Source organism: Stomoxys calcitrans, chromosome 3 (genome assembly GCF_963082655.1).
Source record: "Stomoxys calcitrans chromosome 3, idStoCalc2.1, whole genome shotgun sequence".
NCBI lineage: Eukaryota > Metazoa > Arthropoda > Insecta > Diptera > Muscidae > Stomoxys > Stomoxys calcitrans.
The window spans coordinates 79,695,552-79,718,216 of NC_081554.1; the positions used below are offsets into that span (position 1 = coordinate 79,695,552).

A 22,665-nucleotide genomic window follows, 5' to 3' on the forward strand; every position below is an offset into this window, starting at 1 on the left:
GATCGGTTCATATGGGAGCTATATTTAGTTATGGACCAATTGGCAATATAATCGACAAGATTTGCAAAATTTTAGCCAAATCGGATGAGAATCGCGCCCTCTAGAGGCTAAAGAAGTCAATTCGGGAGATCGGTTTATATGGAGGCTTCATAAAGATATAGTCCGATATAAATGGTGATCATGAATACTGTGATTCCATTGCAGGATATTGTCCGGCCTTAGACCATTGTTTAATGAAAAACATTTAAAAGTCAGCAAAGAGTGTATTGTTGCTCGAACCATTTCACTAGTTTCCTGTATCGCGATTTCATTTCCGACCAAGAAAAATCATCAGCAAGAGATATCAAATCCTGATGCTTTACAACCATTCCAACCATAGTAAGTTGTAAAGCACAATCGAAGTGGAATATTGCTTGATGTTGTGATCGTAAGGGCAAAAATAATATGCATATCTCGTTCTCTATGAAGCTGTGAAAAATTGGCAATTTAATTGTAAAGGAGAGGTAGCGGAGCGAAAAAAATTGTCTGAGTGGAGCGGAAAAAGTACCCGCTCCGGATCCCTGATCGCCAGGCCCTGATGATGTATCATCGGTTGAAAAACAAACTGTGTCCGATAAACTGGTCCCCGCTTGTATCGGCATGTCGTATATAGCTGAGGGATCGAGGCACACTAAGGTCATTTTCACTCCAAAAGCAGGAAAACCTTACCACACGAAGGCAAAAGATCTTCGTCATTTTAGTTTGCCATCCTTTATGGTGAATACTCTTGAGAGAAACATATTTTAGGGCAAAAATCCTTGAAGATCGCCAGTCTAGGCAATAGCATGCATATGGTGAGGGCTAGTTCGATCAAATTGCCCTTCACGACCTAATCGCCTACAAACAGGGTTATCTCGCTGCCAAGGTATATACAATAGCAGCATTTTTCGACATTGAAGGTGCTTTGCTTTCAATAATGTAAAACCGACGTCAATCATAAAGGAGTTGGAATATCCAAGCATCAACTCTACCGTAAGAAAGTTTATTAATAACTTACTAAAAGATGCATTACGGCAGGCTTGGGATCTGTGGATCTAAAAAGATGGGTCAGCAGATGAAAACCTCAAGGAGATGTTCTGTGTCCTCTACTTTGGAATATAGCCATTAACAATGTTTTATTGTCTCTGGAAGAGAAATGCGTAAAAAGGTGGTCGCGTATGCTGGTGACGTGGCAATTGCGGTTAGGGGCAAGTGTCCCACTACTCCGAAAGATATACTTCAGGAAGTTCTATCTTCAACGGCGAAGTGGTTTAGGCGAAAATCCGTGCAAGACCAAAGTAGTTCTTTTCAGCAGGAGATACAAGTTACATAGGTTGTCACTTCTCGGAAGAAGAATGTTCCATTATGAGAAAACGCAAAATACCTGGTCGTTTTGTTGGACAGGAAATTTAACTTAAAATCCAACATTTTGGTAGTAGTTCTCTACAGCAGGAGTTTCTTAGGAGAAGAGAATGTTCCATTTATAGAAAGCGCAAGATATTTGGGTGTTTTGCTGGACATGAAATTGGAGTTTAAATGCAATATTTTGCAAAGGGCAAGAAAGGCAACTCTTGCCCTATACACCTGTAAGAAAGCCACTGGCAAAAGTTGGGGCGTTAGACCGCGAGTCATGCATTGGTTATATACTGAAGGTGTCAGACCTACAATGCTATATGGTGCTGTGGTCTGGTGGACGGCGCTTCAAAAGTCCACCTACTGTTCAATAGTCAACCGGATCCAAAAGATGGTTTGTTCGTGCATTACAGTCGCATTGAGGACGACACCATCTGATGCACTAAATTTAATATTACATCTTATGCCCCTGTGGAATGTGGCTAGACAAATTGCTGCTACCACTGCCATGAGGCTAAGGGAGCTTTCTCTTTGGTCATGTGGCGGATACGGATACTGTGTAATCCTTGATGTATGGGTGGTTCCAAACTGGACGACCAATTGGGCTTTGGGGTGTACTCTAAAGATCTAGAACTGGTCATATCACTTTACCAGGTTACCCGGCCACCCTTGGAGCCACTGTAGCGCAGAGTTCATTTATGACGCTGAACGCATGGGTTCGAATCCTAGCGGATCGAATCAGAAAAAAAAATGTTCAAATGTGGTTTTCCCCTCTTATTGCTGGCAACTTTTGTGAGGTACTGGCATAGTGCCTTACAAATCTAAAAACTACTCTCCAAAGAGGTGTCTCACTTCGGCACGACGTTCGGACTCATCTATAAAAAGGAGGCCCCTTATCACTGAGCTTAAACTTGAGCCGGAAAGCACTCATTGATATATGAGAAGTTTGTGGCAGATTTCTCAGCGAGATGGTTGAACAGTTCAAAATTCACCTGTTCTGAGTGCCAGGGAAACTGGAATCTGTGGGTATGCCTCTAGCCACATGTAAGCTAATTTTCCAGGATCAGGGCCGAAGGGCTACGAATGATAGAAGGTACCAAAGAGGGGACTGTGAGCATTCCAAAACTATGTGGCCTAATCTAGACTTGAAGAGGTCTAACGTTTTGCTGTCACTTGCTAGAACAGACGTCTCAGTCATTGTGTCCGTCATGACAGGTCAGTGTCTCATTGGAAAATATGTTGACAGGCTGAAGGTTGCCAGTAAAGACTTTGCGTAAGCTGTAAGGACATCGAAGAAGAAGAGATTATAGAACACCTTCTATGTGTGTGTCGTGCTCTGGCATTTAGAAGGAGTTCCACTTTAGGTTCTCATTTCTTTGAGAACCTATCTGATTTAAGGGATGTTAACATTCGTTATTGGGCTTTTTAAAGCGATCTGGATGGTTCAACGTAGGAAGTGGAAGGCATCTTCTATTCCTGTGGTATTACAATTGACGAAAACCTCTTAGTGAGTCTGATGGCAGACTGCCATTTAAACCTTACCTAACCTAAATATGATATCATTTTTGATGCAGAAAAATTTTTTTTTTTGCTTATAATTGTAATACAAATTAATTGTTGAGTGATCAAGAGATCCTTTTACCTCTTTGTTACGCCGAAAAATATTCTGTTGTGAGAGTGTAGAAAAATAATTGGTTCAACACAATTATAATATGTTCAATTCCATTATATCAATATATCACTGTCTATATATCTATATGTAGATATGTATGTGCGTTAGAAATTGATTTTTTTGCAATTTTTTCGTACATTGCCTTTAAATATTAAGTGTTTATCGACATTTTGCCATCACTTATCAAGTATATGAGTACCTAATAATACCCACTAAAGTTGGCATGCACTGGTCAATTGACTCATCTTTAATAGTTTTGGAAATTGACAAAAAAAAATTATAATCACATGGTGTAGACAAACAAAACAATTACAGTTTCCAAATGCTTTGGTTTGGAACTTTGATTGACCTTTTAGTATGACATGGGCTTATCTTAGATTGCCGCAGTTATGGGGTGGAAAATTTAGAAATAATTACGAAATAGCCAAAATGCATGGGAAAAAAGCTTTCTACGGCAATTATTTGTAAAAAAAGCACCAAAAATCTGAACTCAATTGCCGCTATATAAGCCCTTGCAATGCAGAAAATGATCAATACAGTTCGTTTTATAAGCAAACTAAAGTGATAAAAATAAACCATTTATATAAACAATCTGTGGAAAAATGTTGTCGAAAGTAGTTTTTAGTTTGGTGATTTTTGCTGTGGCTTTGGAAGTTGCTTTGGCCTGTGTAAGTTAAAGAATTATTGATAAGTAATCCCGACATTAGCATAATAAACATCAAGGATCCTTATCTACGTTCACGAACGTTCCATAATGGAAGAGCGTGGAGACTTCTTTTAAATCATTGAATGCTTAAATCAATGATAGCTTAATCCATCACTTCTGCATGCGAGGCGCTTATGAGGCCCTTGGGCAGGTAAAACTCTTCCGAACTCAGCTAAAAGAAGAATTCTCTTTTTTAGTCATTGAGCCATAATTGTAATCGAGAGCATTCATTGATATGGAAGAAAGTCCCCGAACTTGCTTAATGGGATTTTCGTGGGAAAATTGGCATTTGTGTTTGCTTGTAAATCATGAGTCCAATTCCCCCTACGTACCAAATTTTTGCCATACCAGGCGAAAATGAAAGCTTCTAGGAACCGAACAAGGATAATGGAAGATCAGTTTATATGGAAGCTACATCAGGTTATAGATTTATTCGGAACGTTCTTGGCACAGTTGTTGAAAGTCGTAACAGAACACCACGTGCAAAATGTTAGCCGTATCGGACAAAAATTGTGGATTCTAGGGGATCCAGATATGAAATCAAGAGATCTGTTTATATGAGAGCTATATCAGGTTATAGGTCGATTTCAACCAGTTGTTGGCACAGTTGTTGGAAGTCTGGATTTTGACAGACGGGCGGGCGGACATTGCTTGATCGACTCAAAATGTCCAGACTTTAATGGGTCGCAGATCAATATTTCGAGGAATTACAAACGGAATGGCTAGGTTAGTATACACCCACCTTATTGTGTTGGGTATAAAAACTAAGCATATCTAAGTCTGGAATTGAGTGCAACTAACAAAATTCTTTGTTGTTCTCCATACCACGCACCTACTTTGCTTCATATCGGGTATTGTGTCCACCCCCAAGTGCTGTTGCTTGTTAGACGTGAGAGCTGGGTAATGACATTGGAAATAAATTAAACGTCTCATCATCTCATACCTTATACGTGCTATCACTTACCACACCCATTCTTCATAAGTGAACTCACAGTCCTATAACTCACGTTATGATACTGATCTCCTCCTAATTTTCTTGAAGTAATCATTGGATTTTCGTCATCCTATCGATTGCTTCGCTGTTTCACAGTGTTAAATGCGCGTACGCCGCCCACGTCCTTAACTCTGACCACGTCGTCCCGAAAAGCACCAGATTAACCAAGTTTATTAATGGTAGTCCTCTGGACTTCACTGCCAAATCGTCTGCCCATCATTCCCCCTTACTATGCTATGGCCCGGCATCCAAACGATGCGGATCGTGCCATCCCCTGAGAACGCGTTAATCTCCTTCTAACAGTCCTTATTACCTTACAGTTCTGGTTGATATTGCCCTGATGGCCAATTTACTCTCCGTAAAGTTGTTTACACTCGACGTACTCGCGTTAAAACCTCGCTACCTCACGCATTCTGTGACCGCCCGCTATCTCCGCCAGCAGGACTGTATTATGATCTGGTAGTCGGAAACAGATCTCAGCCCCTGGGTTCTCAATGTAGACCCCCAGACCCACTCTGGCCTTTGGCTTTGATCCGTCCGTCTCGTCACTACAAGACGGTGCCTTGGTCCAACCGTTTCGTTAAAACAAGACGGTGCAGACGACAACTGTGCCTCGCACACGACCTCAAGTGTCATCTCAGATATCCGATCGGAAACCTCTTCTATTCCTTTCAAGTTTCCTATCGTCGCATCGACTATACCTGACCTGCTCCTATCCTGTATCCATTATCCCATCGCCTTCAGTGTCATAGTGCCATAGTGGCTTCCTCACATGTCTATGGGTCGGATATCTAGAATAGTCTGAAGAGCTCCAGTAGGCTCCGCCTAGCTAAGACAGTAAATTCTCTGAACCTTTTGTATTATCCATATGTAGCACTTTTTCTCTATATCAGTCCACTTTCGTTTTTATATGCGCATGTATCGTTTTGGACAACCATAATAATTGGATCTAGTCCTTGGGCCTTCTCTGTGTAGCACCACAGTACAGCTATAGAGCCGTCTATGAAGTAAAGAATTTGAATTGGGTGATATGCCAATGTAAAGGTTATATCAATACAACGATACTGCATTTCTTCATCCGCCCCATCTGCAATGGCTGCTCATCTTTTTTGAGATATAAGTCAAGAGGTTCTTCGAACTACGGCGAAGTTGGCTAAGGCAAATGGTATAGAAGCCGTCTTAAATATTTATTATTTTCAGCAGTGTGCTTAATATGGTAGAAGGGAAGTCAGTTCCACCATAACCCGTATGGGAGCAAAGTGACGGCTGTGATTTGGTTCTTAATCGAAGGAAGAGAAAGACGCTCGACAAATTCCATCTGCCGCTTAATACTCACTCGAATGAGTATAAATGTGCTTTTTATGGGGCCAAGACTTTAAATCGAGAGATCGGTCTATAACCTCCTACAGAGACAAAGAAGGAAACCTGGTAACTGACACAGATAATATGCTGAGGATATGGAAAGAACATTTTACCCAACCGCTAGTGTCCGACGTTGGCGGCGAAGAGGATACCGCAGAACCCATCAACGATAATGGTATAGAATGTTTACCCTAGTCAGAATGAGGTCCAAGTAGCAGTGACCCGACTAAAGAACAACAAGGCAGCAGGAGCCGACGGGTTACCCGCTGAACTATTTAAGACCGGAGACGACATGCTGATAAGGCGTATGCATCAGCTTATCTGCGCAATCTGGCTAGAATAAAGCATACCCGATGATTGGAACCTCAGCATACTATGTCCCGTACACAAGAAAGGAGACAAGATGGAATGTGCCAACTACAGGAGAATAAGTCTCTTCCCCATCGCATACAAGATACTCTCCAGAGTACTGTGTGATAGATTAAAACCTAAAGTCAATGAGATAATTGGGCCCTACCAATGCGGCTTTAGACCTAGTAAATCCACTCTAGACCTGGGCTAAATCCTGGAAAAGACCCGAGAAGAACAAATCAACACCTACCATCTCTCTTTGTTGACTACTAAGCCGTCTTCGATACTCCTTTACGTTCAAAGGTATTTCAAGCCAAGCTGAGTTTGTTATTCCGGCAAAATTAATAAGACTCTGCAGGATGACACTTGCTGATACGCGTTCCTCAGTAAGAATAGGAAAGGATCTCTCCGAACCATCTAATACCTAATGAGGTTCCAGACAAGGAGACAGCCTATCGTTTGATCTCTTTAATATCCTGCTGGAGAAGATTATACGAGATGCAGATGTGAATAGATATGGCACACTAATCACAAGAGAACACTTGCTACTCGCCTATGCCGACGACATCGATATCATAGGTCGGTCACCGGAAGTAGTAACTGCAGCCTTTGAAAGAATCGAAAGAGAGTCAATGAAAATGGGTCTGGCAGTAAATGGAGATAAGACGAAATGGATGGTTTCAACTCCCAAAAAGCCTTGCACAACCGAGCAGATAAAGAAAATGGAGAAAGTTGGGAACCACAACTTTGAGACAGTCAGTAACTTTATCTACCTCGGCACCGCCGTAACCGAAACGAATGACACCAGTTTGCTACTTTGGACTAAGTAAGCAGTTTAGAAACAAGGCCATCTCTCGACAGACGAAGACTACACTTAACAAGACACTGATACTACCCGTGCTGTTATATGGTTCCGAAGCATGGGTACTTGTGAAAGCAGATGAGGCAGTGCTTGGAGTATTTGAGAGAAAGATTCTTCGTAAAATATATGGACCAGTTTGCGTTAGCGGAGAATATAGGCGAGGTATGAAACACAAGCTTGTATGACGACGATAGCATAGTTACACGCATCAAAATACAACGGCTGCGTTGGCTAGGTCATGTTGTCAGAATGGATGAAGAAGCTTCAGCAAAGAAGTCTTTTGAAGGTGGTACACGCAAACCGGGAAGAACAAAATCCCGATTGAAAGATCAAGTGGTGGGAGACACCTCAAACCTGGTGTCCGAGATTTTAGAATGAGCGCAGAAGATCGAGGCGCTTGGAACGCTATTCTACAATACGTTCGGCTAGTGGAACAAATATTCTGTCATATCCAATTAAAGTAAAGTAAAGTAAGATCGGTCTATATGGCGGCTACATCCAAATCTGAAACGATGTGACACAACTCACTGTCCCAAATTTCAGCAAAATCGGACAATAAATGCGCCTTTTATGGGCCCAAAACCTTATATCGAGAGATCGGTCTATATGGCAGCTATATCCAAATTTAGACCAATTTGGGCCAAATTAAACAAATTGTTGAGGAGCATAACGCAACTCATGGTCCCAAATTTCGGCGAAATAGGACAATATCCAAATCCAAATTTGCACCGATCTGAGCTAAATTGAAGAAGACTACTGAAGGGCTTAACACAACTCACTGTCCCAAATTTCGTCAAATTCAGACAATAAATGCGCCTTTAAAGGGCCCATGACTTTAAATCGAAAGATCGGTCTATATGGCAGCTATATCCAAATCTGGATCGATCTGAGCCATATTGAAGAAGACTGTTGAAGGGCCTAACACAACTCACTGTCCCAAATTTCGGCGACATCGGACAATAAATGCGCCTTTTATGTCCCCAATAACTTAAATCGAGAGATCGGTCCATATGGCAGCTATATGTAATTCTTGATCTATCTAGGCCAAATTGTAGAAATATGTCAAGGGGCTTAACTTAACTCACTTAAATGAGCGTCTAGCGAGATGAAGCCTTAAACTAAAAGGCTAAGACTTTCAGATGGAACACAGAAAAGGAACCCTTAATGTGGTTCTGGACGGCCTTTCCCGTTTTTAAGTGGATTCATTGCAGCTCAGTGTGGCCGTACCCCTTGTAATCGCTCAAGAATTCAAATCGGGAGATCGGTTTACATGGGAGCTATATCAGGTTATAGACTGTTTCGGACTGTACTTGGTACAGTTGTTGGAAGTCAAAACATAACAAAACAATACATGCAACATTTCAGCCAAACCGGACAAAATTTGCGGCTTATAAAGGCTCAAGAAGTCAAATCGGGAGATCGGTTTATATGGGTGCTATATCAGGTTATAGACGAATTTGGACCGTATTCGTCACAGTTATTGGAAGTCATAACAGAACACTATGTGCAAAAGTTCACCCAAACGGATGAAAATTAAGGCTTCCAGCGGCTCAAGAAATCAAATCGGGAGATAGGTTTTATATAAACCTATAGGAGCTATATCAGTTTATAGGCCGATTCGGACCGTAATTGGCAGAATTATTGCAAGTCACAACAGAATACCATGTGCAAAATTTTAGGCAAATCAGACAAAAATGGTGCTTTCATGGGCTCAAGAAGTCAAATCGGAAAATCGGTTAGATGGGAGCTATATCAGGTTCTTGGCCGATTTGTATTGTACGTAGGACAGTATTTCGAAGTCATAACAGAACACTATGTCCAAATTAGGCAAAAATTGTGGCTTCCAGGGGCTCAAGAAATCAAATCGGGAGATCGCATATAAAGCGATCTCCCGATTTGACAAGGAGCTATATCAAAATCTGAACCGATATGGCCCATTTGCAATCCCCAACGACCTACATCAATGTAAAGTATCTTTGCAAAATTTGAAGCTGCGTTCGACCGCTATCGTGATTTCGACAGACGGACGGACTGACATGGCTAGTTCGAATTAGAATTTCAAGACGATCAAGAATATATATACTTTATGGGGTCCTAGATCAATATTTTGAGGTGGTACAAAAATTTATTATTTATTTTAAAGTTTTAGCTCTTTTGCCTAAAATTTTATGATACATTTTTTTCAGTGTACCCTCCACCATATCTGTTTATGGGCAAACATATGATAATGCTATGCTATTGGAGCTATATCAGGCTATGGACCGATTAGGACCATACTTGGTTTGGCCCATAGTAGAAGTCATTGTGAAAAATTTCTGCCACATCGGATTAGAACAACGCCCTATAGGGGGTCAAAAAGTAGAATTGGGAGATCGTTTTGTATGGAAGCTATGTAAGGTTTGCCATATTTGGCAAGTATGTTTGAGGTCATAGAAGAAGTCATTGTGAAAATTTCTGTCAATATGATAAAAAGTGCGCTCATTAGAGGTTCAAGGTGTTAATCGGGAGATTGGAATCTATATCTAAACATGGACCGATTTGGTCCATTAACAATCTCAACTGACCTGTATTAATAGAAAGTAAATATTCGTGCAAAATATCATATGGCTAACTTTACTCCTTCGAAAGGAGTATGGCCAGATTTCGATAGACTAACAGAGGAACGGATCAAAAATGTATATACTTTTTAGGGTGTTACGGAATGATGACAGAATGATGAAATTAGTATACCCTTATCCTATGGTGGAGGGTTTAAAAATGCTAATGCCACATTAGAGACTAAAAATGTTTTACTTATTTTCTATTTTCAGAATGGCTTCAAAGTTAACCTGTTAAAGGCTGAAAATTGTGCTGGTGCCGATGCTATCATAACCATTGACTCAGACTTTGCAGTGAAACTCAACAAAAAATGTGAAATTATCCCCAGTGGCTGCATTATAAACAAGCCCTTCAAGACCGCTGTCTCCAAGTTTAAGGTTACCAAGGACGGTATGGTAATGAAAGAGGGCAAAATGGATTTGTGCACCATGGCTAATGATGCTCCTGCCGAAGCTAAGGATTATCTGAAGATGTTCGGTGCTCCACAATCGTGTCCCGTGGAAGATGTAAGCAGTACCAAATAACTAAAAATACCATAAATATTGTCTAAACGTGCCATTTCTCTCTTGCTTGTAGTCAAAAGTTTGTGCCCATGAACACAAGGTTGACATTTCCAAATATAAGGCCATGTTGAATATGGCCCGCGGTCACATGATCATTGATTCGGACATAACTCATGACACCGTAAGTAATTTTGGCTAGAACTTCTTTTAGAATGATCATATAATGCCTCCATTTTCTTTCTGTACAATCAGGGCAAATCGTGTTTCCACATTGAAATGGAGATCACCAATTAATCTGAGGAATTTATTGACCCACACGCGAAGTCGGAGATTGTCGGGAGTTAATTGTATGGGAACTAGCGGCATTTGATTTGTGCTTGATCTATCATTGTTTCTTTTATTCTTTAAACACCAATGGAAATATTTTGGAAACTTTTATATGTTTGTGTTATCGATGTCCAATTTATTATACGTGTGGAATAATTCGTTTTTGTAAATAAAATGGATTGGATCAATTATTAGAAAAAAGAACAATTGTTTTATATGTTAATAAAAGATAAGGAAAGTATTGGGCCATATATAGATAAGTAAATTTTAAATGTGAAGGTTCTATTGGGTGTGTGACGCAAAATTGCAGCCCTCCTGACTATGACATTTAATTTTCAAAGAGATTTTATGAGAAAAAATAGTATGGAAGAATACAATTTCGAAACTAAGGCCTCACGAAGGCATATATAATATTGGGATGAGGCTAATAGTCTTCCCACTGCAAACATTTGGCATATAGGAGCACCAGATTTCGTTCTCCTGACAAGAATCAGAAAACGAGAGGACAAATTAATTGTTGTGATTGTCAGGCAGGCATTCAGTTTGTAGTAAGTACTACGATTGATCCCAGTTGCCAACATCGATCGTATCAATAATAATCGTATTGTGCAACGGACGTTATAATCCCATGGTCGGATCCTGAAGCTTGAAGACATCGCTCATCAATGCATATTTTGCCCATGAAAATTCCATTAAGGAACAGGGGAAACTTCTCACATATCAATGAGTGCAGTCCAATTCAAGTTTTAAGCTCAATTATAAGGGGTCTACTTTTTATAGCCGAGTCCGAACGGCGTGCCGCAGTGTGACACCTTTGGAGAGAAGTTTTAAATACCATAGTAGCTCACAAATGTTGCCAGCATTAGGAGGGGAAAACCACCGCTGAAAAATTTTTCTAATGGTCTCGCCAGGATTCGAACCCAGGCGTGCAGCGTCATAGGCGGGCATGCTAATCTCAGCGCTACGGTGGCCTCCATCGCTCATCCCTCCATTGATATGGCTGTTATTAAAACATTTTACACTGTATATACAAAGTGGGTTATGCTGACACTGGTGTATGCTATCGTGTATGCGGTAGAAGAATAAGGAGGCATGTTTAAAGGTTTGCTATTTAAGGAGCTCTTTAAGATCATCAAGTCTAAAGAAGTTGTATTCCACCGATTCAACAAAACTGAAGCTGAAGGTATAGAGAAGCGGTGTCTTTGGGGATTCAGGAGACGACTCAGCAGTTATTGCTGAACACTTGTCTGAGTAACTATCAACCAAATCTCTGCAGTCTTGAGGATTGCTTACTTTACTTTAATTACTTTAATTGGCTATGACAGAATATTTGTTCCACTAGCCGTAGAACGTAGAATAGCGTTTCAAGCGCCTCGATGTTCTGCGCTCATTCTAAAATCTCTGACACCAAGTTTCGAGGTGTCTCCCACCACTTAATCTTTCCATCGGGCTTTTAGTCGTCCCGGTTTGCATATACCACCGTGTTTGCCTTCAAGAGACTTCTTTGCTGGAGTTTCTTCATGACCTAGCCAACGTAGCCGTTATATTTTGATGCGTGTAACTATGCTATCGTCGTCATACAGCTCATACAGCTGGTGAGGATTGCTGTAGACTGAAAATCCACCTTCCACTATCAAAGCAGATTTGAAAGACTTCGAAAAGGAACTCCACAAGCCCTGAGTTGGTGGCTTATCCAGTTGGATTGGGCTCAAAGTGTGCGCCAGCGTGGAAGGGGGAAACTCCAAAGGTACTTCGACAGCAGCAGCTTGTGAAGAATCTAAGGATGAATCGAAAATCCACACAGCAAGTGTCCAGTGTCCTGAGGATGAGTGGCTATACTGCTTTCTTAACTGCCCCTGGATGCAACTCATCATGATAACATCGAACGAATCTTGCAAGGATAAACTCCTGGGAGAATCGAAAGACGAAGTATATGGAAATTTTGAATCCTGACTATGGTCCGGTTTCGTCAGATAAATCACCACCATTGTAAGGCCGCTTTGCGAACACTAATGGTGCTTTTAATGACGGGAGGATTTGACGTTGTTCTTATCCAGAGCCGTAGGTGTGTGGAGGTATGGTTGGTGGACTAAGAGTTCTTGAATTTTAAATACTCTAGGGTGCAGGGAATGGGAGACACAGAGCCTGTTTTCTTGCAAAGGGAAGTCTTACGTTGTTCTTATCCAGCAGCCGTAGGTGTGTGGAGGTATGGTTTGTGGACTAAGAGTTCTTGAATTTTAACTACTCAAGAGTACAGGGAATGGGAGACACAGAGCCTGTTTTCTTGCAAAGGGTAGTCTTAAAACTATGTTCCGGTTTTCACAAAACGAAATTTGATAAGAGTAGCCATTCCAACGTAGATGTGACAATGTTTGCAAAATATGATGCAATGTAAATCTTTCGTTTTGCATATTCATGCCGCTCCGCTCCACTCCCACTCCGGCAAAAATGTTTACGCTCCGCTCCGGCAATTTTTTTTGCAATCCTCTCCCGCTCCTTTGCTATAAAATTGTCTATTTACTTTTATACCCACCACCATAGGATAGGGTATAATTATCTAGTCATTCCGTTTGTAACACCTCGAAATACTTGTCTAAAACCCCATCAAGTGTATATATTCTTGATCGTCTCGACATCTTGGGTAGATCTAGCCACGTCGGCATCGGTCTTTAAGCTGATATAACTCCCATATAAACCGATCTCCTGATTTGACTTTTTTAGTCTCTACAAGCCGCAACTTTTGTCCGATTTGCCTGAAATTTTGCATGTGGTGTTCTGTGCTAAGTACGTTCCAAATCAGTCTATTACCGATCTCTCTTTTTGACTTCTTGAGCCCTTACAAGCAGCTTCGACTTCCAACAACTGTGCCAAACACGGTCCAAATCATTTTATAACATGGTATAGCTACCATGTAAGTAGGTCTGTCGATCATCTCTCTTCGGTGGTGGGTTTTATTTGTTGCTTTATTATTTTTACACCCACCCACCATCGAAAGATGGGGGTATATTCATTTTGCCATTCCGTTTGCTACACCTCGAAATATCCATTGCCGACCCTGTAAAGCATGTATATTCTTGAACGTCGTAAAAATCTAAGACGATCTAGCCATATCTGTCCGTCTGTCTATTAAAATCACCCTACAGTGTTTAAAAATAGTGATATTGAACTGAAATTTTGTACAGATTCTTTTTTGTTCAAAGTTGGGTTATATCGGACTATGTCTTGATATAGCCCGATTCACTAAAATATAGGACAGTGCCTTAAGTTAAGTCATTCGATCTCCTTGTTTAATTTCGCCCATAAAAGGCGTAGTTATAGTCCGATTTCGATGAAATTTGGGACAGCGAGTTGTGTTAGACTCCTCAAAGTCTCTGTTAAATATGTCCCGGATCTGTCCAGGTTTGGATATATCTGCCATATATACCTATATCTCGATTTAAGGTTTCAGGACCAAAAAAGGTGCATCTATTGTCCGATTTCGCTGAAATTTAAGACACCGACTTGTGTTAAGACCTTCGATCTCCTTGTTTAATTTGACCTAGATCGGTCCAGATTTAGATATAGCTGCCCAATGGGCCGATCTCTCGATTTATAGTCTTTGGCCCATAAAAGGCGTATTTATAGTCCGATTACGATGAAGTTTGGGATACCGAGTTACGTTAGGCTCCATGACGTCCCTGTTCAATACGGCCCGGATTGGTCCAGATTTGGACATAGCTGCCATATAGACCGATCTGTCGATTTAAGGTTTTAGGCCCATAAAAGGTGCATTTATTGTCCGATTTCGCTGAAATTTAAGACAACGACTTGTTTTAAAACCTTTGGAATACTTGTTAATTTGACCTAGATCGGTCCAGATTTAGATATAGCCGCCCAATAGACCGATCTCTCGATTTATAATCGATCGGTCTATATGGCAGCTATATTAAAATCTGGACCGATCTGGGCCATATTACAGAAGGATGTCGAAGGGTCTAACACAACTCACTGTTCCAAAATTCGGTGAAATCGGACAATAAATGCGCCTTTGATGAGCAAAAAACCTTAAATCGAGAGATCGGTCTATATGGCAGCTACATCCAAATTTGGACCGATCTGTGCCATATTGCAAAAGTATGTCGAGGGGCTTAACTTAACTCACTGTCCTAAATTTCAGCAAAATCGGATAATAAATGTGGCTTTTATGTGTCTAAGACCATTACAACAGGATATAAGAAAAGATTTTCTCTGCTATTAAAGCGATATCAAGATATGGTCCGGTTTGGACCACAATTAAATTATATGTTGGAGACCTGTGTAAAATGTCAGCCAATTCGAATTAGAATTGCGCCCTTTGGGGGCTCAAGCAGTAAAATGGAGAGATCGATTTATATGGGAGCTGTATCAGCCTATAGACCGATTCAGACCATAATAAACGCGTATGTTGACGGTCATGAAAGCATCCGTCGTACAAATTTCAGGCAAATCGAATAAGAATTGCGCACTCTAGAGGGTCAAGAAGTCAAGACCCAAGATCGGTTTGTATGACAGCTATATCAGGTTATGAACCGATTGGAACCATACTTGGCACAGTTGTTGTATATCATAACAAAACATGTCGTGTAAAATTTCATTCCAATCGGATAAGAATTGCGCACTCTAGAGGCTCAAGAAGTCAAGACCCAAGATCGGTTTATATGGAGCTATATCAGGTTATAGACCGATTTGAACCATACTTGACATAGTTGTTGGATATCATAACAAAACACGTCGTGCAAAATTTCATTCCAATCGGATAAGAATTGCGCACTCTAGAGGCTCAAGAAGTCAAGACCTAAGATCGGTTTATATGGCAGCTATATCAAAACATGGACAGATATGGCCCATTTACAATACCAACCGACCTGCACTAATAAGAAGTATTTGTGCAAAATTTCAAGGGGCTAGCTTTACTCCTTCGGAAGTTAGCGTGCTTTCGACAGACAGACGGACGGACATGGCTAGATCGACATAAAATGTCACGACGATCAAGAATATATATACTTTATGGGGTCTCAGACGAATATTTCGAGTAGTTACAAACAGAATGACGAAATTAGTATACCCCCTAAGAAATCAAAAATTATTTATCTGATTGTAAAAGTTGAATTACCTTAATCTATTGAGAATGTGAAAGGTTAAGCAGATTGGTCTAAAATATTTTGTTTGCCTGTGGTATGCGACCATGAACAGTAAAATCTTTAATTCGATTATAAATTCTAATGGCCCTTAAAGCTTTAGTTTTGTTATTAAATCTCTTAAAACTTTTCAACTTGCCAATTATTAAATTTTCATTTAGACCATTGAAATATAAATTAAATGCCATTTTAATTATTAATTATCCCTTAAACCAACATTTAATGTTGGAACACCATTTTTTTCTTTGGACCATTAAGTTGGAAGTGAAATTTTTACAACATCGATAATGGTCTGGTGGTAAAAAATAATATTTTCATGCAACATTTAACCCAAAGATATAAAAGAACGCTAGAGATAAGCTTCCAACAATTCCAAAGTCTGATGGTCAAAATCTCGCTTGTCACTGGGAATAATGGTGGTTTACGATCAAAGATTGTCGTTTTTGTGAAGCGAATAATTTAAAAATAATTGATGCTAAACTTATGGAGCTTTTAAATTTGTAGAGCTATTATGGAAAAATCTGCTATAAAAACGACGACTCACGATAACTTGGACCTCAAATATTAATTTGTAATAAAAAAAAAATATAAGTGAAATAAAACCGTTTGCTCGAAATGTTTTTGAAAACCGTTTTAAATCTTGCCATCTTTGCTGTGATTTTGGAAGTTGCCTTTGCCTGTGTAAGTTTGTTTGAAAATTAATAGCAAGAAAAAAATGAGATGTTAAGGACACGATTGGGTTGCCGGGGACCACAGTCAATGAAATTAAACAAACAAAGAATAACATTATTCAACCATACTAAGCAATACAGCATATTCGTTACGGTCATTGTCATTAAACAATTGGCTCTCATAATTTTTTGAACAACTCTAGGGCAATATTTGTTGTTGGGTAAAATAAAATTACAACTTCTGACACGTAAGGGAATGACAAAACAAAAAACATACTTACATTGATATTGGTATACATATTCCGATGTGTGGTTTACAGAACATTTGTTCCTCTAGCCGAACGTAGAATAGATTTCCAAGGGTCTAGATCTTCTGCGATTCTTCTGGCACTCAGTTTTGAGATATATTTCTTGGTCACTCCATCAGAGTTTTGGTCTTCCCCGCGTGTTCTATTATGGTTGCTTTCAAAAGACTTCTTAGCTTAGGCTTCCTCATTCATTCTGACAACATGACCAAGCCAACGCAATCGTTGTATTGTGATGAGTTTATGTTCGTCATACAGCCCTTCGTTCATACGAAACCGATATTCGACATCAATGCAAACTGGTCTATACATTAAACGAAGACTCTTTCTCTCAAACACTCCTAGCAATGCATCGTCGATTTTCACATGTACCCATGCTTTGGAGCCATATAACAGCCCAGGTACTATCAGGGTCTTTTACAATGTGATTTTCGTCTGTCAAAAGGTGGCTTTGTTCCTGAACAGCTTGTTCAATCCAAAGTAACATCTGTTTGCCAATATTATACTTTTAAATACATCAATCGCACTGCATATTTGATATGAGAGTAGTGTCTCTGCTTGACATGAAGGGAATGTTCAGAGAAAAATTTGCAATGGCCTCGTTCCATGGGTACACACAAAAAATAAGCAAGCAGTTTAGAAACAAGGTCATCTCTCTACAGACAAAAATAACACTTTACAAAACTATGATACTACCAATGCTTTTATATGGTTGCGAAGCATGATTTTTATACCCTTTACCATAGGATGGGGATATACTAATATCGACATTCTGTTTGTAACACCTTGAAATATGCGTTTGAGACCCCATAAAGTATATATTGGGTTGCCCAAAAAGTAATTGCGGATTTTTCATATAGTCGGCGTTGACAAATTTTTTCGCAGCTTGTGACTCTGTAATTGCATTCTTTCTTCTGTCCGTTATCAGCTGTTACTTTTAGTTTGCTTTAGAAAAAAAGTGTAAAAAAAGTATATTTGTTTAAAGTTCATTCTAAGTTTTATTAAAAATACATTTACTTTCTTTTAAAAAATCCGCAATTACTTTTTGGGCATCCCAATATATTCTTGATCGCCATGGCATTTTAAGTCTATCGCCATGTCCGTCCGTCCGTCTCTCTATCTGTCAAAGCAACTTGCGAACGAGTAAAGCTAGCCGCTTGAAATTTTGCACAAATACTTTTTATTAGTGTAGGTCGGTTGAGATTGTAAATGGGCCAAATCCGTCCATGTTTTGATATAGCTGCCATATAAACCGATCTTGGGTCTTGATTTCTTGAGCCTCTAGAGGGCGTAATTCTCGTCTGGTTTGACTGAAATTTTGCACATGGTGTGTTGGTTTCACTTCCAACAACTGCGCCATGTATGGTTCAAATCGGTCCATGTTTTAGATATAGCTGCCATATAAATCGAACTTGGGTCTTGACTTCTTGAGCCAATAGAGCGTCCAATTCTCATCCGATTTGGCTGAAATTTTGCATGAGGTGTTTTGTTATGACTTCCAATAACTGTGCTAAGTATGGCGTAAATCGGTATAGATCCTGATATAGCTGCCATATAAACCGATCTGGGATCTTGATTTCTTAAGACTCTAGAGGGCGCAATGTCCGTCCGTCCGTCTGTCTCTTGAAATAACGCTACAGTCTTTAAAAATAGAGATATTGAGCTGAAACTATGCACAGATTCTTTTTTTGTCCATAACCAGGTTAAGTTCGAAGATGAGCTATATCGGACCCATTCGCCGATTTAGGGTCGTTGGCCCATAAAAGCCACATTTATTTTCCGATTTTTCTGAAATTTGGGACAGTGAGTTGTGTAAGGCTACTCGATATCCTTCTTCAATCTTGTCCCGATTGGTTCAGATTTGAATATAGCTGCCATATAGATCGATCCCATAAAAAGCGCATTTATTATCCGATTTTGCTGAAATTTGGGACAGTGAATTATGTAAGGCCCTTCGACATCCTTCTTCAATTTCTCTCAGGTCGGTCCAGATTTGGATATAGCTGCCATATAGATCGATCTCTCGATTTGAGGTTTTGGGCTCATAAAAGGCGCATTTATTGTCCGATGTCGCTGAAATTCGGGACAGTGAGTGTTGTGGGCCCTTCGACGTCCTTAGTTTATTTGGCTCAGATCGGTCCAGATTTGGATATAGCTGCCATATAGATCGATCTCTCGATTTAAAGTCGTGGGCCCGAAAAAAGCGCACTTATAATCCGATTTCGCTGAAATTTGGGACAGAGAGTTGCGTTAAACTTTTCGACCTCCTTCTTCAATTTGGCTCAGATCGGTCCAGATTTGGATATAGCTACCATATATATACCATATATATAAAGCCACATTTATTATCCGATTTTGCTGAAATTTGGGACAGCGAATTATGTAAGGCCTTTCGATATTTTTCTTCTATTTGGCGCAGTTCGGTCCAGATATATATATAGCTGCCATATAGACCGATCTTTCGATTTAAGGTTTTAGGCCCTTAAAAGGCGCATTTATTATCCGATGTCGCCGAAATTTGGGACAGTGATTTAAGTTGTGCACTTCGACATTCTTCTTCAATATGGCGCAGATCGTTTCAGATTTCGATATATCTGCCATATAGACCGATCTCTCGATTTAAGGTTTTGGGTCCATAAAAAGCGCATTTATTGTCCAATTTCGCTGAAATTTGGGACAGTAAGTTGTGTTAGACTCTTCGACATTTTTCTGCAACTTAGCTCAAATCGGTGCAGATTTGGATATAGCTGCCATGTACACCGATCTCTCGATTTAAAGTTTTGGCCACATCAAAGGCGCATTTATAATCGATTTCACTGAAATTTGACACAGTGACTTATGTTAGGCTTTTCGACATTCGTGTCGTATATGTTTCAGATCACTCTATTTTTAGATATAGCTACTAAAAAGATCAATATTTTGTTTAAACAATTGAATAATGACTTGTACTTATTAGTATTTGGTGCAAATCGGAACGTATTTCGATATCGCTGCTATGGGGCAAAGGCATGCAATTTTCACCGGATTTTGGCCAAAGTTCTGCCCGGCCGAACTTAACGCCTTTTTACTTGTTTTGTTTTCACATAAACATTGCTGCAAAAACTGCAACATAAAGAACAATTTTTGTTTGTTTCTCTTTCGAGACGAGCTCAATGATCGGAGATTGCTAATGGAAAAGGAAAGCCAAAGATAACAACACACACCAACCACTATAGGACGCGTTTCGTCTTTGGTTAGAAAGCTTTTCAACCACATTAGGTATTTGAATCGTATTAATTGCGAAAACGCATCTATAATACAATTACTACATTAACCACGCTCGACGACCCTGTCTATTAGCTGCACCTTTTCCCAATGCATGTGTTTTTGTGTAATGACAGACTTTTTTCTGTGGCAAATACACCAATTCCGTAGTACACATGATTCTGTGCATCTGTTGGAAGTTGTATTGATGGCTTCCTATATCTCATTTAGTTTGTTTAATTTTTGCTTCTTCTAGAATGGCTACAAAATAAAAATACTAAAAGCTGAGAACTGTGTTGAAGATCCCGTTATTACTATAGATCCAGAGTCTACCTTAAAGCTGAATAAAAAATGTGAACTCATACCAACAGGATGCATTGTAAATAAAGGGTTTAAGACCGCTGTTTCCAAATTTAAGGCAACCAAAGACGGAATTGTCGTCAAAGAGGGTAAAATGGACTGGTGCACCATGGCCAAACAAGTTCCCGAAGAAGTGAAAAGCTACGCCAAAGTATTTGGTGCTCCTACATCGTGTCCCGTGGAAGAGGTGAGTGCACCTGCATTAATACTTTTTCATTGTATTGTACATTTCTCTATACATATATACTGTGTCCATTCATAGAGCAAAATTTGTTCTGATGACAAAAGGATTGACATTTCAAATTACAAATCCTTTTTGGCACTGGCTCGTGGTAATTTGGTTATTGACTCTAATGTGGAGCATGATACCGTAAGTGGCTACAAAATTTTCAAATATATTTTTTCTAATCATTTTTCCGCATATACATTTTAGGGTAAATCATGCTTTCATATTGAATTGGAGATATCAAAGTAGTCACTTTAAAAGATATGTCTCGGATTTTTTCCTAAAATCTGTATTTTAAAAGTATGTATTTTTTATTTCGGGTAATCAGTTCTAGTATCATCGTCCATAACGAAAAGAAACGAAAGAAAAAGTATTTGCTTATCAAAAGATGTCACTACTTTTATACAGCCTTAGGATTTATTTTAGAACATTTTAATATCGAACAACATGGGTTAATATGCATCCAATTATATTATGCTCTCAAAAAAAAATTTGAGTTTATATTCGCAAAGTCCATAAATGCAGTGATTAAAAAAATCTGGATTTGTTGAACTGAGCTGATTACTTCACCATCATTGTTACCGAAGTCTGACTATTGTAAATGGTTTTCACATTGAAATAAATACAAAAATACTAAATTGTGGTACTTATTTAATGAAACAAAAGTTTGGTAACATGTAATGGATTATTAAGGAGAGTTGGCAATACCTCGATTACAACGGTACATGGACAGACGGACGATCATGGCTAAATGAAATCAAAAGAAATTCCAGCCGATCGGTATAATAAACAACGGGTTCAGCACTTCTTCTTTTTGGAGTTGCATATTGAAACTAATTTTGCCCTGTACCACGGTAGTTGAATTTGATCTGAAACCCCATTTACACTTCTCTTTAAATCCGGATTTAATGCCTCGAACATCTGTTTTCCCTTTAAAAAATCAGCTGACGAGTGCATTAAATCCGGATTTAATGAGCAGTGTAAACTGGGTTTTATATATATACTAGCTGGACAGGGCCCGCTTCGCTGCGACTTCTTTCACTCTTTTTGCCATAATCCACAAATATGTGCAGTTTGAGGGATATGCAGTGTGGGGCGGCCACCCACGAACTTACAAACAAACAACTAATTTTGCCCATGAACCTTCACTCAGGAAAAGGGGCAAACTTCTCACATATCAATGAGTGCAGTCGGAAGTTTTATGCTCAATGATAAGGGACCTCCTTTATATAGCCGAGTCCATAAGGCGTCCAAACCTCTTTGGAGAGAAGTTTTACATGGCATAGTATCTCACAAATTTTGCAAGCATAAGCCCATACTTAGCCCCGAGAAAATATCAGCATCGTGCTCTACTCTCAAATTTCTTTAATTTGAGCCCCAATTGCCATTGGTTTAGGGGGAGTTTATGGGTTGGCACGACCCGCAAACATTTGGCCTCAAACTTGGATATCAAATTCGTTTTCTACTATTTTTTATCGCCTATTATTTATCGCCACAGTAGGCAATCATAAATGGTTTGAAGGGAGTTTAGAGGCGGACCCTGAAGTGATATCAGCATAGTGCTAGAGCACGATTTTGTTTCGAGTCCCATAATGTCAAGCATTTTAAAGGAGGCTATCAAGATATTCAGGGCTAGGGGTTCTCGTTCAGATTAACACTAATTAATTTTTTGTATTGGTTATCTACATTCGAAATCATATTTCAAAGCGAACACTTGGTATACTACATTCTTAAAGATCCGTAGGTCCTTCTGTCTCCATCCCAATTTGAGGGTAAAAAGTATACTCTTCTACCAAAGACCTTTTATTTCTGCCCTGTTCTATCCTGATGGGCCTGCATGTATTATTTCATATTATTCATACATTATTCTTAATTTCCATTTTTTGAGTAGGATAGGGGGAGGGGATTGCCCTCTGACACGTCCTATCATTTGAGTACAAGTATTCTCGTTCATCCTA

The 22,665-nt window shown here is 39.5% G+C and overlaps 2 protein-coding genes across 2 annotated transcripts; both read left to right on the top strand.

Moving 5' to 3' along the window:
- Positions 1-3,645: 3,645 nt before the first annotated feature.
- Positions 3,646-10,865, top strand: LOC106082725 (uncharacterized). Its single transcript, XM_013245427.1, has 4 exons — positions 3,646-3,711; positions 10,129-10,422; positions 10,493-10,600; positions 10,672-10,865. Exons 1-4 carry the CDS (start codon positions 3,646-3,648, stop codon positions 10,711-10,713), a joined length of 510 nt encoding a protein of 169 aa, XP_013100881.1. The 3' UTR covers positions 10,714-10,865.
- Positions 10,866-16,517: 5,652 nt separating this feature from the next.
- LOC106082737 (uncharacterized) lies at positions 16,518-20,956 on the top strand. Its single transcript, XM_013245441.1, has 4 exons — positions 16,518-16,583; positions 20,378-20,668; positions 20,744-20,851; positions 20,915-20,956. The coding sequence occupies exons 1-4, from the start codon at positions 16,518-16,520 to the stop codon at positions 20,954-20,956; spliced, it is 507 nt and encodes a 168-aa protein (XP_013100895.1).
- The last annotated feature ends 1,709 nt before the right edge of the window (positions 20,957-22,665 follow it).